Source organism: Tinamus guttatus, unplaced genomic scaffold (genome assembly GCF_059628265.1).
Source record: "Tinamus guttatus ecotype Peru unplaced genomic scaffold, ASM5962826v1 Tinamus_guttatus_pri_ptg001197l, whole genome shotgun sequence".
Taxonomy (NCBI): Eukaryota; Metazoa; Chordata; class Aves; order Tinamiformes; family Tinamidae; genus Tinamus; species Tinamus guttatus.
This window is the reverse complement of record NW_028289731.1, coordinates 41453-59280: the sequence shown is the minus strand read 5'-3', so window position 1 is coordinate 59280 and position 17828 is coordinate 41453. Positions and strand designations below refer to the sequence as shown.

The 17828-nt window shown below is 64.8% G+C and overlaps 1 protein-coding gene across 1 annotated transcript in view; it reads left to right on the top strand.

Moving 5' to 3' along the window:
• Window positions 1–2786: 2786 nt before the first annotated feature.
• The window catches only part of PC (pyruvate carboxylase), a 54362-nt gene continuing 39320 nt past the window's right edge, over window positions 2787–17828 (top strand). The window contains exons 1-5 of the mRNA XM_088538807.1: window positions 2787–2981; window positions 6655–6820; window positions 10026–10173; window positions 13138–13286; window positions 14550–14701. Coding sequence (XP_088394933.1) covers window positions 2787–2981; window positions 6655–6820; window positions 10026–10173; window positions 13138–13286; window positions 14550–14701 — 810 coding nt within the window. The remainder of the gene's footprint in view (window positions 2982–6654; window positions 6821–10025; window positions 10174–13137; window positions 13287–14549; window positions 14702–17828) is intronic.

Sequence of the window (17828 nt, the reverse complement as noted above, 5' to 3'; positions counted from 1 at the left end):
CGGGGTTCTCTCTTGGGCTCATTACGGTAATGGGGTTCCGGGGGGTCTCTCTTAGGAGCTCTACGGTAGCAGGGCTCGGGGCGGTCTCTTAGGGTCTCTACGGTAGTGGGGGTCATGGGGGTCTCCCTTATGTCAATGGCTTCAGGGTTCTATTTTAGGCTCATTATGGTAATGGGGTTCAGGGGGGTCTCAGGAGCTCTACAGTAACAGCGTTCAATGGGTTCTTTTAGGATCACTACGGTAGAGGAGGTTCGGGGGGTCTCTTCAGGTCACTGTGGCAGTGGGGGTTCAGGGGGGTCTCTTAGGATCACTACGGTAGCAGGGTTCCGTGGGTTCTCTTAGGGTCACTACGGTAGTGGGGTTCGGGGAGGGTCTCTCAGGGTCACTACGGTAGAGGAGATTCAGGGGGGTCTCTTAGTGTCACTACGGTAGAGGAGGTTCGGGGGGTCTCTTAGTGTCACTACGGTAGTGGGGTTCGGGGGGTCTCTTAGGCTCATTATAGTAGCGGGGCTCAGGGGGGTCTCTTAGGCTCATTACGGTATTGGGGTTCAGGGGTGTCTCTTAGGGTCACTACAGTAGAGGAGGTTCAGGGGGGTCTCTTAGCGTCACTACGGTAGCAGGGGTTCAGGGGGGTCTCTTAGGCTCGTTACAGTAGCGGGGCTCAGAGGGGTCTCTTAGGCTCATTACGGTATTGGGGTTTGGGGGGTCTCTTAGGGTCACTACGGTAGCAGGGTTCCGTGGGTTCTCTTAGGGTCACTACGGTAGTGGGGTTCGGGAGGAATCTCTCAGGATCACTACGGTAGCAGGGGTTCGGGGGGGTCTCTTAGGCTCATTACGGTATTGGGGTTTGGGGGGTCTCTTAGGGTCACTACAGTAGTGGGATTCGGGGGGGGCAGTCTCTTAGGCTCATTACGGTAGCGGCGCTCAGGGGTCTCCCTTACAGTAATGGGCTCGGGGCCTCTCTTAGGCTCATTACGGTAGCGGGGGGGGGGGTTGTCTCTGCTGTCGTGTCCCCGGCCACGTCTCGGGTCAGGGGTCACCCGGGTCAGGGGTCACCGGGTCAGGGGCCGCCCGGACGCCGGGGCCCTCCGGCCTTGGGGGGGAGGGGAGGGAGCCGGGGGGGCGGAGCCCCGGGGGGGCGGGGCTTCTCCCCGGCCTCCGGGTGGGAGGGGGCGGCACTGGGGGCGGGGTCTGGTGGGGGGAGGGGACGGGGGTTGGGGGCGGGGCTCTGGGGGTTGGGGGCGGGGCTCCCGGCGCTGACCCCGCCCCCTCCCCCCCCAGATGTGGCAGCTCTGGCTCCGCCGGGGGGGCCGGGCCCTGCGGGGGGGGGCCCGGGGCGTCGCCCACCGGCCCATCCAGAAGCTGCTGGTGGCCAATCGGGGTGAGTGACCCCCGCGTGACCCCCCCGCGTGACCCCCGTGTGACCCCGTGACCCCCGACCCCTGTGTGACCCCTGCATGACCCCCCCCGTGAATCCTGTGGCCCCCCCATGTGACCCCTGCATGACCCCTGTGACCCCCCGCGACCCCCGTGTGATCCCCCGCAACCCCATGTGACCCCCGTGTGACCCCGTGACCCCCCGCGACCCCATGTGACCCTCGTGTGACCCCTGCGTGACCATGTGACCCCCCCGCGACCCCGTGTGACCCCCATGACCCCCCCACGACCCTGTGTGACCCCCATGTGACCCCGTGACCCCCACAACCCCGTGTGACCCCTCCATGACCCCCATAACCCCCCCTGTGACCCCCCATGACCTCGTGACCCCCCCATGACCCCCCTGGGTCTCCTTGTGTCCCCCCCAGGGGGCCCCCCCATGTCCCCAACTGCCCTGAATGCCCCGGATGTCCCCAACACCCCCCGTGTCCCCAATGTCCCCATTGTCCCCAATGTCCCAATAACCCCAATGTCCCCAATGTCCCCAATGTCCCCAATGTCCCCATGTCCCCATAACCCCAATAACCCCGATGTCCCCAATGTCCCCAATGTCCCAATAACCCCATTGTCCCATTGTCCCCAATGTCCCCAATGTCCCCATAACCCCAATAACCCCAATGTCCCCAATGTCCCCAATGTCCCTCATTGTCCCAATGTCCCCAATGTCCCCATAACCCCAATAACCCCATTGTCCCAATGTCCCCAATGTCCCCAATGTCCCCATAACCCCAATGTCCCCAATAACCCAAATAACCCCAATGTCCCCAATGTCCCCAATGTCCCAATGTCCCCAATGTCCCCAATAACCCCATTGTCCCCAATGTCCCCAATAACCCCAATGTCCCCAATGTCCGCAATGTCCCCAATGTCCCCAATAACCCCAATGTCCCTCATTATCCCAATGTCCCCAATGTCCCCAATGTCCCCAATGTCCCTCATTGTCCCCAATGTCCCCATTGTCCCCAATGTCCCCATGTCCCCAGGGGAGATCGCGGTGCGGGTGTTCCGGGCCTGCACGGAGCTGGGGATCCGCACGGTGGCCGTGTACTCCGAGCAGGACACGGCCCAGCTCCATGTCCCCAATGTCCCTCATTATCCCAATGTCCCCAATAACCCCAATGTCCCCATTGTCCCCAATGTCCCCAGGGGAGATCGCGGTGCGGGTGTTCCGGGCCTGCACGGAGCTGGGGATCCGCACGGTGGCCGTGTACTCCGAGCAGGACACGGCCCGGCTCCATGTCCCCATGTCCCCAATGTCCCCATGTCCCCAATGTCCCCAATAACCCCAATGTCCCCATTGTCCCCAATGTCCCCATTGTCCCATTGTCCCCATTGTCCCCAATGTCCCCATGTCCCCAGGGGAGATCGCGGTGCGGGTGTTCCGGGCCTGCACGGAGCTGGGGATCCGCACGGTGGCCGTGTACTCCGAGCAGGACACGGCCCAGCTCCATCGCCAGAAGGCCGACGAGGCCTACGTGGTCGGCCGGGGGCTGCCGCCCGTCCAGGCCTATCTGCACGTGCCCGACTTGCTGCGCGTGGCCAGGGTGAGCGCGGGGACGTGGGGGGACGTGGGGGGACGTGGGGGGACAGGGGACACTGGGGACATCAGGGACACTGGGGACACCGGGGACACCGGGGACACCGGGGCCTTCCCATGGGCCGGGGCCTTCCCAACACTGAGGCCTACCCAACACTGGGGCCTTCCCAGCACTTTCCAGGCACCGGGGCCTTCCCGGGGACGGACACAGGGACACCAGGGACACCGGGGACATCAGGGACACCGGGGGGACAGGGGACATTGGGGACATCAGGGACACTGGGGACACCAGGGCCTTCCTGGGACACTGGGGCCTTCCTGGGGATGGGCACATGGGGACACCGGGGGGACAGGGGACACTGGGGACATCAGGGACACCAGGGGGACCGGGGACATCGGGCAGACTGGGGACATCGGGGACACCGGGGCCTTCCCATGGGCCGGGGCCTTCCCAACACTGGGGCCTTCCCAGCACTTTCCAGGCACCGGGGCCTTCCCGGGGACAGGGACACAGGGACACCAGGGACACCGGGGACATCAGGGTCACCGGGGGGACAGGGGACACTGGGGACATCAGGGACACTGGGGACACTGGGGACACCGGGGCCTTCCCAACACTGGGGCCTTCCCATGGACCGGGGCCTTCCCGACACTGGGGCCTTCCCAACACTTCCTGGGCACCGGGGCCTTCCCGGGGACAGGGACACGGGGACACCGGGGGGACAGGGGACACCGGGAACCCAGGGAGACTGGGGACATTGGGGACACCGGGGGGACAGGGGCCTTCCCATGGGCCGGGGCCTTCCCAACACTGAGGCCTACCCAACACTGGGGCCTTCCCAGCACTTTCCAGGCACCGGGGCCTTCCCGGGGACATGGACATGGGGACACCAGGGCACAGGGACACCAGGGACATCAGGGACACCGGGGGACAGGAGACACTGGGGACATCAGGGACACTGGGGACACCGGGGCCTTCCCAACACTGGGGCCTTCCCAACACTTCCTGGGCACCGGGGACACTGGGGACACCAGGGGGACACTGGGGACACCAGGGACATCAGGGACACCGGGGGGACATCGGGGACACCGGGGGGGACAGGGGACACCAGGGAGACCGGGGGGACAGGGGACACTGGGGACACTGGGGCCTTCCCAACACTGGGGCCTTCCTGGGGCCTTCTGGGGACACCAGGGCCCTTTCTGGGACACTGGGGCCTTCCTGGGGATGGGCACATGGGGACACCGGGGGGACAGGGGACACTGGGGACATCAGGGACACCAGGGGGACCGGGGACATTGGGGAGACTGGGGACATCGGGGACACCGGGGCCTTCCCATGGGCCGGGGCCTTCCCAACACTGGGGCCTTCCTGGGGACAGGGACACGGGGACACCGGGGGGACAGGGGACACCGGGGACATCAGGGACACCGGGGGGACAGGGGACACTGGGGACATCAGGGACACTGGGGACACTGGGGACATCGGGGCCTTCCCAACACCGGGGCCTTCCCATGGGCCGGGGCCTTCCCAACACTGGGGCCTTCCTGGGGACAGGGACACAGGGACACCAGGGACACCGGGGACATCAGGGACACCGAGGGGACAGGGGACACCGGGGACATCAGGGACACTGGGGGGATGGGGACGCTGGGACATCAGGGAAACTGGGGACATTGGGGACACCGGGGCCTTCCCAACACTGGGGCCTTCCTGGGGCCTTCTGGGGACACCAGGGCCCTTTCTGGGACACTGGGGCCTTCCTGGGGATGGGCACATGGGGACACCGGGGACACCGGGGACATCAGGGACACTGGGGGACAGGAGACACTGGGGACATCAGGGACACTGGGGACACTGGGGACACCGGGGCCTTCCCAACACTGGAGCCTTCCCAACACTTCCTGAGCACCGGGGCCTTCCCGGGGATGGGGGCACGGGGACACCGGGGGGACAGGATGGGGACACTGGGAGGACAGGGACGTGGGGACACCGGGGCCTTCCCGGGAATGGGGCCTTCCAGGGACACCGGGGCCTTCCCAACACTGGGGCCTTCCCATGGACCGGGGCCTTCCCAACACTGGGGCCTTCCCAACACTTCCTGGGCACCGGAGCCTTCCTGGGGATGGGGACACGGGGACACCGGGGACACCGGGGGGACAGGATGGGGGCACTGGGAGGACGGGGACGTGGGGACACCGGGGCCTTCCCAGGGACGGAGCCTTCCAGGGACACTGGGGCCTTCCTGGGCACCAGGGCCCTTCCCAACACCGGGGCCTTCCGGGGAATGGGGCCTTCCCGGGAATGGGGCCTTCCCGGGAATGGGGCCTTCCAGGGACACTGGGGCCTTCCAGGGACGCCGGGGCCCTTTCAGGGGCATCAAGGCCTTCCCGGGAATGTGACTTCCTGGGAATGGGGCCCTCCCGGGAATGGGGCCTTCTGGGGACACCGGGGCCTTCTGGGGACACCAGGGCCTTCCCGGGCACCAGGGCCCTTCCCAACACCGGAGCATTCCCGAGGATGGGGCCTTCCCAGGGACCGGGCCCTTCCTGGACACTTGGGCCCTTGTGGGACGGAATTCCCAGACTCCGGGTCCCTTTCCCGGATCCCGGGGCCCCTTTCCTGGCCACTCGGCCCCTTGTTGGAGGGAATTCCAGGACTCCGGAGCCCCTTTCCCGGACTCCAGGAGCCCTTTCCCAGACTCCAGGGTCCCTTTCCCGGACTCTGGGGCCCTATCCCAGACATTCAGGCCCCTTTCCCGGCCACTCGGCCCCTTGTGGGAGGGAATTCCCAGACTCCGGAGCCCCTTTCCCGGACACCTGGGCCCTTCCTTGGACTCCAGGGCCCCTTTCCCGGATGCCGGGGCCCCTATCCCGGGCATTTGGGCCCCTTTCCCAGCCACTCGGCCCCTTGTGGGACGGAATTCCCAGCCTCCGGATCCCTTTTCCTGGACTCCAGGACCCCTTTCCCAGACTCCAGGGTCCCTTTCCCGGACTCCGGGGCCCTATCCCAGACATTCAGGCCCCTTTCCCGGCCACTCGCCCCCTTGCGGGACGGAATTCCCAGCCTCCGGATCCCTTTTCCTGGACTCCAGGACCCCTTTCCCAGACTCCAGGGTCCCTTTCCTGGACTCCGGGGCCCTATCCCAGACATTCAGGCCCCTTTCCCGGACATTTGGCCCCTTGTAGGAGGGAATTCCCAGACTCCAGGTCCCTTTCCGGGACTCCAGGGCCCTTTCCTGACCACTTGGACCCGTGTGGGAGGGAATTCCTGGACTCCAAGACCCCTTTTCCAGATGCTGGGGCCCCTTTCCCAGATGCCGGGGCCCCTATCCTGGACATTTGGGCCCCTTTCCCAGCCACTTGGCCCCTTGCGGGACGGAATTCCAGGACTCCGGAGCCCCTTTCCCGAACTCCAGGACCCCTTTCCCAGACTCCAGGGTCCCTTTCCCAGACTCTGGGGCCCTATCCCAGACATTCAGGCCCCTTTCCCGGCCACTCGGCCCCTTGTGGGAGGGAATTCCCAGACTCCGAGGCCCCTTTCCCGGATGCCGGGGCCCCTATCCCGGACATTTGGGCCCCTATCCCGGCCACTCGACCCCTTGTGGGACAAAATTCCCAGCCTCCGGCTCCCTTTTCCCAGATTCCGCCTCCCCTCATTCCCGGTTTTCCCCCCGCAGGAGAGCGGCGCCGACGCCGTCCATCCCGGCTACGGATTCCTGTCGGAGCGCGCGGATTTCGCGGAGGCCGTGGGGGCCGCCGGCCTCCGGTTCGTGGGGCCTCCCCCGGCCGTGGTGCGCGCCATGGGGGACAAGGTGCAGGCGCGGCGCCTGGCGCAGGAGGCCGGTATGGATCCCATAGGGTCTATAGGGGATCTATAGGGGTCTATAGGGCTCTATAGGGGTCTATGGGGGTCTATGGGGTGTGTATGGGGTGCGGGGGGGTTCTATGGGGCGGGCTATGGGGCCGTGGTGCGCGCCATGGGGGACAAGGTGCAGGCGCGGCGCCTGGCGCAGGAGGCCGGTATGGATCCCATAGGGTCTATAGGGGATCTATAGGGGTCTATAGGGCTCTATAGGGGTCTATGGGGTGTGTATGGGGTGTGGGGGGTTCTATGGGGCGGGCTATGGGGCCGTGGTGCGCGCCATGGGGGACAAGGTGCAGGCGCGGCGCCTGGCGCAGGAGGCCGGTATGGATCCCATAGGGTCTATAGGGGATCTATAGGGGTCTATAGGGTCTATGGGGGTCTATAGGGGTCTATGGGGGTCTATGGGGTGTGTATGGGGTGTGGGGGGGGTTCTATGGGGCGCGCCATGGGGGACAAGGTGCAGGCGCGGCGCCTGGCGCAGGAGGCCGGTATGGATCACATAGGGTCTATAGGGGATCTATAGGGGTCTATAGGGCTCTATAGGGGTCTATGGGGGTCTCTGGGGTGTGTATGGGGTGTGGGGGGGTTCCATGGGGCGGGCTATGGGGCCGTGGTGCGCGCCATGGGGGACAAGGTGCAGGCGCGGCGCCTGGCGCAGGAGGCCGGTATGGATCCCATAGGGTCTATAGGGGATGTATAGGGGTCTATAGGGGTCTATAGGGGTCTATGGGGTGTGTATGGGGTGTGGGGTGGTTCTATGGGGCGGGCTATGGGGCCGTGGTGCGCACCATGGGGGACAAGGTGCAGGCGCGGCGCCTGGCGCAGGAGACCGGTATGGATCCCATAGGGTCTATAGGGCTCTATAGGGGTCTATAGGGGTCTATGGGGGTCTATGGGGTGTGTATGGGGCGTGGGGGGGTTCTGTGGGGCGGGCTATGGGGCCGTGGTGCGCGCCATGGGGGACAAGGTGCAGGCGCGGCGCCTGGCGCAGGAGGCCGGTATGGATCCCATAGCGTCTATAGGGCTCTATGGGGCTCTATAGGGGTCTATGGGGGTCTACAGGGGTCTATGGGGTGTGTATGGGGTGTGGGGGGGTTCTATGGGGCGGGCTATGGGGCCGTGGTGCGCGCCATGGGGGACAAGGTGCAGGCGCGGCGTCTGGCGCAGGAGGCCGGTATGGATTCCATAGGGCTGTATAGGAGTCTATGGGTGTCTGTAGGGCTCTATAGGGCTCTATAGGGTGTCAGTGGGGTGTGGGGAGGTGCTATGCGGTGGGAGATGGGGGGTTATGGGATGGGGATGGGGCTTTATGGGGTCTGTGGGTGTTCCGGGGGGGTCGGGGGCGGTTCTATATGGTTTTATAGGGTTCTATAGGGTTTTATAGGTGTCTATATGTCCCTTTCCCCCCGCCCAGGGCTCCCTGTGGTGCCCGGCACCCCCGTGGGGCTCTGGGGGCTCTGTGGGGTCTGTGGGTGTTCCGGGGTGTTGGGGGCGGTTCTATAGGTGTCTATAGGTGTCTATAGGGTTTTATATGTCCCTGTTACCCCCAGGGCTCCCCGTGGTGCCCGGGACCCCGGCGGGGCTCTGGGGGCTCTATGGGGTCTGTGGGTGTTCTGGGGGGTTGGAGGCGGGTCTATAGGGTCTATATGTGTCTATAGGTGTCTATAGGTGCCTATAGGGTTCTATATGTCCCTGTCACCCCCAGGGCTCCCCGTGGTGCCCGGGACCCCCGCGGGACTCTGGGGGCTCTATGGGGTCTGTGGGCGTTATGGGGTGTTGGGGGTGGTTCTATAGAGTCTATAAATATCTATAGGTGTCTATAGGTGCCTATAGGGTTCTATATGTCTCTCCCGGCCCCAGGCCTCCCCGTGGTGCTCGGCCCCCCCGCGGGGCTCTGGGGGCTCTATGGGGTCTGTGGATGTTCCGGGGTGTTGGGGGCGGTTCTATAGGTGTCTATAGGTGTCTATAGGGTCCTATAGGGTCCTATAGGTCCCGTTCGCCCCCAGGGGTCTGTGGGTGTTCTGGGGGGTTGGAGGCGGGTCTATAGGGTTCTATAGGTGTCTATAGGTGCCTATAGGGTTCTATATGTCCCTGTCACCCCCAGGGCTCCCCGTGGTGCCCGGGACCCCCGCGGGACTCTGGGGGCTCTATGGGGTCTGTGGGCGTTATGGGGTGTTGGGGGTGGTTCTATAGAGTCTATAAATATCTATAGGTGTCTATAGGTGCCTATAGAGTTCTATATGTCTCTCCCGGCCCCAGGGCTCCCCGTGGTGCCCGGCCCCCCCGCGGGGCTCTGGGGGCTCTGTGGGGTCTGTGGGTGTTCCGGGGGGTCGGGGGCGGTTCTATAGGTGTCTATAGGTGTCTATAGGGTCGTATAGGTCCCGTTCGCCCCCAGGGGTCTGTGGGTGTTCTGGGGGGTTGGAGGCGGGTCTATAGGGTCTATAGGTGTCTATAGGTGTCTATAGGTGTCTATAGGGTTCTATATGTCCCTGTCGCCCCCAGGGCTCCCCGTGGTGCCCGGGACCCCCGCGGGGCTCTGGGGGCTCTATGGGGTCTGTGGGCATTATGGGGTGTCGGGGGCGGGTCTATAGGGTCTATATGTGTCTATAGGTGTCTATACGGTTCTATATGTCCCTCCCGCCCCCAGGGCTCCCCGTGGTGCCTGGGACCCCCGCGGGGCTCTATGGGGTCTGTGGGTGTTCCGGGGTGTTGGGGGCGGTTCTATAGTGTTCTATAGGGTTCTATAGCGTTCTATATGTCCGTCTCGCCCCCAGGGCTCCCCGTGGTGCCCGGCACCCCCGCGGGGCTCTGGGGGCTCTATGGGGTCTGTGGGTGTTCCGGGAGGTCGGGGGCGGTTCTATAGGTGTCTATAGGTGTCTATAGGGTCGTATAGGTCCCATTCGCCCCCAGGGGTCTGTGGGTGTTCTGGGGGGTTGGAGGCGGGTCTATAGGGTTCTATAGGTGTCTATAGGTGTCTATAGGTGTCTATAGGTGTCTATAGGGTTCTATATGTCCCTGTCTCCCCCAGGGCTCCCCGTGGTGCCCGGGACCCCCGCGGGGCTCTGGGGGCTCTATGGGGTCTGTGGGCGTTATGGGGTGTCGGGGGCGGTTCTATAGGTGTCTATATGTGTCTATAGGGTCTATAGGTGTCTATAGGGTTCTATACGTCCCTCCCGCCCCCAGGGCTGCCCGTGGTGCCCGGGACCCCGTCCCCCGTGTCCGACCTGGCCGAAGCCGCCGCCTTCGCGGCCGCCGCCGGATTCCCGGTGATCCTGAAGGCGGCGCACGGGGGGGGCGGCGCCGCGGGATGCGCGTGGTGCGGGGGGAGCAGGTGAGCCCTATGGAGCCCCTATGGAGCCCCTATGGGAACCCCCTATGGGAACCCCCTATGGGAACCCCCTTTGGGAACCCCCCTATGGAGCCCCTATGGAGCCCCTATGGGAACCCCCTATGGGAACCCCCCTATGGAGCCCCTATGGAACCCCTATGGGAACCCCCCTATGGGAACTCCCCTATGGAACCCCTATGGAATCCCTATGGAACCCCCTATGGGAACCCCCCTATGGAGCCCCTATGGGAACCCCCCTATGGAACCCCCTATGGGAACCCCCCTATGGAACCCCCTATGGAACCCCTATGGGAACCCCCCTATGGAACCCCCTGAGGGAGCCCCCCATGGATCCCCTATGGGAACCCCCCCTATGGAACCCCTATGGAATCCCTATGGAACCCCCTATGGAACCCCCTATGGAACCCCCTATGGAACCCCCCTATGGAACCCCCCTATGGAACCCCTATGGGATCCCCTATGGAACCCCCTATGGAACCCCCCTATGGAACTCCCCTATGGAACCCCTATGGGAACCCCCCTATGGAACCCCCTATGGAACCCCCCCTATGGAGCCCCTATGGAGCCCCTATGGGAACCCCCTATGGGAACCCCCCTATGGAGCCCCTATGGAACCCCCTATGGAACCCCCTATGGGAACCCCCCTATGGAGCCCCTATGGAGCCCCTATGGGAACCCCCTATGGGAACCCCCCTATGGAGCCCCTATGGAACCCCCTATGGAACCCCCTATGGGAACCCCCCTATGGAGCCCCCCTATGGAACCCCTATGGGAACCCCCCTATGGAACCCCCTGAGGAGCCCCCCATGGATCCCCTATGGGAACCCCCCTATGGAACCCCCTATGGAACCCCTATGGAACCCCCCTATGGAACCCCTATGGAACCCCCCATGGATCCCCTATGGGAACCGCCCTATGGAACCCCCTATGGAACCCCTATGGGAACCCCCCTATGGAACCCCTATGGAACCCCCCTATGGAACCCCTATGGGAACCCCCCTATGGGAACCCCCCTATGGAGCCCCTATGGAGCCCCTATGGGAACCCCCCTATGGGAACCCCCCTATGGAACCCCTATGGAATCCCCCTGTAGAGCCCCTATGGGAGCCCCTCACGGAACCCCTTAGGGGATCCCTATGGGAACCCGCTATGGAACCCCCTATGGAACCCCCCTATGGCAACCCTATCGAATCCTCCTATAGAGCCCCTACGGGAACCCTATGGGAACCCCCTGTGGGAGCCCACATGGAACCCCTTATGGGAGCCCTATGGGAACCCCCCTATGGAACCCCCTATGGAACCTCCCGTGGGAGCCCTATGGAATCCCTCTATAGAGCCCCTATGGGAACCCACATGGAACCCCTTATGGGAGCCCTATGGAACCCCCCATGGGAACCCTATGGAATCCCCCCTATGGGAGCCCTATGGGAACCCCCTATGAGAGTCCCCCATGGAACCCCTTATAGAAGCCCTATGGGAACCCTATGGAATCCCTCTATAGAGCCCCTATGGGAACCCACATGGAACCCCTTATGGGAGCCCTATGGAACCCCCCATGGGAACCCTATGGAATCCCCCCTATGGGAGCCCTATGGGAACCCCCTATGGGAGTCCCCCATGGAACCCCTTATAGAAGCCCTATTGGAACCCTATGGAATCCCTCTATAGAGCCCCTATGGGAACCCACATGGAACCCCTTATGGGAGCTCTATGGAACCCCCCATGGGAACCCTATGGAATCCCCCCTATGGGAGCCCTATGGGAACCCCTTATGGGAGTCCCCCATGGAACCCCTTATAGAAGCCCTATGGGAACCCTATGGAATCCCTCTATAGAGCCCCTATGGGAGCCCCTCACGGAACCCCTTATGAGAGCCCTATGGGAACCCTCTATAGAACCTCCTATAAAACTCCTATGGGATCCCTTATGAGCACCCCCTGTGGGAGCCCTATAGGAACCCCCTATAGAATTCCCTATGAGACCACCCCAGGAATCCTATAGGAACCCCCTATAGAACCCCCATGGGACGCTCCCATGGGACGCTATAGGAACCCCCTATAGAATTCCCTATGGGACCCCCCTCAGGAACCCTGTAGGAACCCCCTATAGAATCCCCTATGGGACCCTCCCCATGGGACCCTATAGGAACCCCCTATAGAATCCCCTATGGGACCCCCCCATAGGACCTCCCAACACCCCCCAATGGGACCCGACCCCCCAAGACCTTCCCCCCATGGGACCCCCTCAGCCCCCAGGGAGGGCCCAGGCGTCCGGGCAGGGGAATCCCGGGAATCCCATGAGGGGGGGAATTCCTGGGAATCCCACGGGGGGGCCCCGGCATCCCGGTGAGGGGATCCTGGGAATCCCATGGCGGGGGTGGAATTCCTGGGAATCCCATGGCGCAGGAGCCCAGGCGTCCGGGTGAGGGGACCCTGGGAATCCCATGGGGGGGGGGAGAATTCCCGGGAATCCCATGGAGGGGGGCCCAGGCGTCCGGGCGGGGCGATCCCGGGAATCCCATGGGGGGGGCAATTCCTGGGAATCCCACGGTGGGGGGCCCAGGCATCCGGGCGAGGGGGTCCTGGGAATCCCATGGTGGGGGGGAATTCCCAGGAATCCAACGGAGCAGGGGCCCAAGCGTCCGGGTGGGGGGATCCTGGGAATCCCATGGGGAGAGGGGGAATTCCCAGGAATCCCATGGGGGGGGGGGGCCCGGCGTCCGGGCGGGGGGACCCTGGGAATCCCATGGGGGGGGGGGGAGAATTCATGGGGGGGGGCCCTGGCGTCCGGGCAGGGGGATCCTGGGAATCCCATGGGGGGGGGGGGAGAATTCCCGGGAATCCCATGGGAGGGCCCCGGCGTCCGGGTGAGGGGACCCTGGGAATCCCATGGGGGGGGGGAGAATTCCCGGGAATCCCATGGAGGGGGGCCCAGGCGTCCGGGCAGGGGGATCCTGGGAATCCGGGCGCCTCCGCAGGAACTGGCCGAAAGTTTCTCGCGGGCGTCGTCGGAAGCGGCCGCCGCCTTCGGAGACGGATCCCTGTTCGTGGAGAAGTTCGTGGAGCGGCCGCGGCACATCGAGGTCCAGATCCTGGGTGAGGCTGCGCCCGGACGCCGGGGCCCTTCCCGGACACCTGGGACCTTCCCGGACGCCGGGGCCCTTTTTCGGATCCCTTTGTGTCCCGGACGCCTGGGCCCTTTTTTGTGTCCCAGACACCTGGGACCTTCCCGGTCCCCCAGGCCCTTCCCGGACACCCAGGCCCTTTTGGGTCCCTTTGTGTCCTGGTGTCCCAGTCTCCCGGTCCCTTCCCGGATGCCTGGGCCTTTCCCAGTCCCCGGTCCCTTCCCAGTCTCCTGGCCCCTTCCCAGTCCCCCCGGTCCCTTCCCGGACGCCTGGGCCCTTTTGGGTCCCTTTGTGTCCTGGTGTCCCGGTCTCCCAGCCCTTCCGGGTCCCCTGGTCCTTTCCCGGTCTCCTGGTCCCTTCCCGGTCTCCCAGGCCCTTCCCGGTCTTCCGGTCCCTTCCCAGTCCTCCGATCCCTTCCCAGTCTCCCGGTCCCTTCCCGGTCCCCTGGGCCCTTTTGGGTCCCTGTGTGTCCTGGTCCGTTCCTGGACGCCTGGTTCCTTCCCAGTCTCCTGGTCCCTTCCCGGTCCCCGGCCGTTCCCGACATCCCTTTTCCGTGTCCCTGGCCGTTCCCAACGTCCCTTTTCCATGTCCCCGGTCCTTCCCGACGGTCCCTTTCCATGTCCCCTTGTGTCCCGGCCCCTTCCTGTTCCCGGTCCCTTCCCGATGTCCCTTTTCCGTGTCCCCTTGTGTCCCAGTCCCTTCCCGGTCTCCCGGCCCCTTCCTGGTCCCCAGTCCCTCCGGATGGTCCCTTCCCGTTCCTGGTCCCTTCCCGACGTCCCTTTTCTGTGTCCCCTTGTGTCCCGGCCCCTTCCCGTTCCCGGTCCCTCCGGATGGTCCCTTTTCCGTGTCCCCTTGTGTCCTGGTCCCTTCCCGTTCCCGGTCCCTTCCCGACATCCCTTTTCTGTGTCCCCTTGTGTCCCGTTCCTGGTCCCTTCCCGACGTCCTTTTTCCGTGTCCCCTTGTGTCCCGGCCCCTTCCCGTTCCCGGTCCCTCCGGACGGTCCCTTCCCGTTCCCGGTTCCTTCCCGACAGTCCCTTTCCGTGTCCCCTTGTGTCCCGGCCCCTTCCCGTTCCCGGTTCCTTCCCGACAGTCCCTTTCCGTGTCCCCTTGTGTTCCGGTCCCTTCCCATTCCCGGTCCTTCCCGACGTCCCTTTTCCATATCCCCGGCCCCGTTCCCGATGTCCCTTTTCCGTGTCCCCGGCCGTTCCCGACGTCCCTTTTCCGTCCCCCGCAGGTGACCGTCACGGTGACGTGATCCACCTGTTTGAGCGGGATTGCTCCGTGCAGCGGCGGCACCAGAAGGTCGTGGAGACGGCGCCGGCGGCGCGGCTGCGCCCGGAGCTGCGGGAGCGCCTGGCGGGGGACGCCGTGCGCCTGGCGCGACAGGTGACACCCATGTCCCCAATGTCACCAATGTCACCAATGTGTCACCAAGGGGTCCCCATGTCCCCAACGTGTCACCCGGAGCTGCGGGAGCGCCTGGCGGGGGACGCCGTGCGCCTGGCCAGACAGGTGACACCGATGTCCCCAGTGTCACCAATGTGTCACCAATGTGTCCCCAAGGGAGCCCCGTGTCCCCAACGTGTCCCCAATGTACCCAACGTGTCACCCGGAGCTGCGGGAGCGCCTGGCGGGGGACGCCGTGCGCCTGGCGCGACAGGTGACACCCATGTCCCCAATGTCACCAATGTGTCACCAATGTGTCACCAAGGGGTCCCCAAGGGAGCCCCGTGTCCCCAACGTGTCCCCAAGGGGACCCAATGTGTCCCCAAGAGGTCCCCATGTCCCCAACGTGTCACCCGGAGCTGTGGGAGCGCGTGGCGGGGGACGCCGTGCGCCTGGCGCGACAGGTGACACCCATGTCCCCAATGTCACCAATGTGTCACCAATGTGTCCCCAAGGGAGCCCCGTGTCCCCAACGTGTCCCCAAGGGGGCCCAATGTACCCAACGTGTCACCCAGAGCTGCGGGAGCGCCTGGCGGGGGACGCCGTGCGCCTGGCCAGACAGGTGACACTGATGTCCCTAATGTCACCAATGTGTCACCAATGTGTCCCCAATGTCCCCAATGTCACCAATGTGTCACCAATGTGTCCCCAACGTGTCCCCAATGTGTCACCATGTCCCCAACGTGTCCCCAAGGGGGCCCAATGTGTCCCCAAGAGGTCCCCATGTCCCCAACGTGTCACCCGGAGCTGTGGGAGCGCCTGGCGGGGGACGCCGTGCGCCTGGCGCGACAGGTGACACCCATGTCCCCAATGTGTCCCCAATGTCCCCAAGGGGTCCCCAAGGGAGCCCCGTGTCCCCAACGTGTCACCAAGGGGGCCCAATGTGTCCCCAAGGGGTCCCCATGTCCCCATCATGTCACCCGGAGCTGTGGGAGCGCCTGGCGGGGGACGCCGTGCGCCTGGCGCGACAGGTGACACCCATGTCCCCAATGTCACCAATGTGTCACCAATGTGTCCCCAAGGGAGCCCCGTGTCCCCAACGTGTCACCAAGGGGGCCCAATGTACCCAACGTGTCACCCAGAGCTGCGGGAGCGCCTGGCGGGGGACGCCGTGCGCCTGGCGCGACAGGTGACACCCATGTCCCCAATGTCCCCAATGTGTCACCAATGTCACCAATGTGTCCCTAAGGGAGCCCCGTGTCCCCAACGTGTCCCCAAGGGGACCCAGTGTGTCACCAAGGGGTCCCCATGTCCCCATCATGTCACCCGGAGCTGCGGGAGCGCCTGGCGGGGGACGCCGTGCGCCTGGCCAGACAGGTGACACCGATGTCCCCAATGTCACCAATGTGTCACCAATGTGTCCCCAAGGGAGCCCCGTGTCCCCAAGGGGGCCCAATGTACCCAACGTGTCACCCGGAGCTGCGGGAGCGCCTGGCGGGGGACACCGTGCGCCTGGCGTGACAGGTGTCCCCAAAGTGTCCCCAATGTGTCACCAAAGTGTCACCGTGTCCCCAATGTGTCCCCAAGGGGGCCCAATGTCCCCAACGTGTCCCCATCATGTCACCTGGAGCTGCGGGAGCGCCTGGCGGGGGACGCCGTGCGCCTGGCGCGACAGGTGTCCCCAATGTGTCCCCAATGTGTCACCAAAGTGTCACCGTGTCCCCAATGTGTCCCCAACGTGTCCCCAATGTGTCACCATGTCCCCAACGTGTCCCCAAGGGGGCCCAATGTGTCCCCAAGAGGTCCCCATGTCCCCAACGTGTCACCCGGAGCTGTGGGAGCGCCTGGCGGGGGACGCCGTGCGCCTGGCGCGACAGGTGACACCCATGTCCCCAATGTGTCCCCAATGTCCCCAAGGGGTCCCCAAGGGAGCCCCGTGTCCCCAACGTGTCACCAAGGGGGCCCAATGTGTCCCCAAGGGGTCCCCATGTCCCCATCATGTCACCCGGAGCTGTGGGAGCGCCTGGCGGGGGACGCCGTGCGCCTGGCGCGACAGGTGACACCCATGTCCCCAATGTCACCAATGTGTCACCAATGTGTCCCCAAGGGAGCCCCGTGTCCCCAACGTGTCACCAAGGGGGCCCAATGTACCCAACGTGTCACCCAGAGCTGCGGGAGCGCCTGGCGGGGGACGCCGTGCGCCTGGCGCGACAGGTGACACCCATGTCCCCAATGTCCCCAATGTGTCACCAATGTCACCAATGTGTCCCTAAGGGAGCCCCGTGTCCCCAACGTGTCCCCAAGGGGACCCAGTGTGTCACCAAGGGGTCCCCATGTCCCCATCATGTCACCCGGAGCTGCGGGAGCGCCTGGCGGGGGACGCCGTGCGCCTGGCCAGACAGGTGACACCGATGTCCCCAATGTCACCAATGTGTCACCAATGTGTCCCCAAGGGAGCCCCGTGTCCCCAAGGGGGCCCAATGTACCCAACGTGTCACCCGGAGCTGCGGGAGCGCCTGGCGGGGGACACCGTGCGCCTGGCGTGACAGGTGTCCCCAAAGTGTCCCCAATGTGTCACCAAAGTGTCACCGTGTCCCCAATGTGTCCCCAAGGGGGCCCAATGTCCCCAACGTGTCCCCATCATGTCACCTGGAGCTGCGGGAGCGCCTGGCGGGGGACGCCGTGCGCCTGGCGCGACAGGTGTCCCCAATGTGTCCCCAATGTGTCACCAAAGTGTCACCGTGTCCCCAATGTGTCCCCAACGTGTCCCCAATGTGTCACCATGTCCCCAACGTGTCCCCAAGGGGGCCCAATGTGTCCCCAAGAGGTCCCCATGTCCCCAACGTGTCACCCGGAGCTGTGGGAGCGCCTGGCGGGGGACGCCGTGCGCCTGGCCAGACAGGTGACACCGATGTCACCAACGTGTCCCCAATGTCCCCAATGTCACCAATGTGTCACCAAGGGGGCCCAATGTCCCCAACGTGTCACCCAGAGCTGCGGGAGCGCCTGGCGGGGGACGCCGTGCGCCTGGCGAGACAAGTGGCCCCAATGTCCCCAATGTTACCAATGTGTCACCAATGTGTCACCGTGTCCCCAACGTGTCACCAAGGGGTCCCCAAGGGGGCCC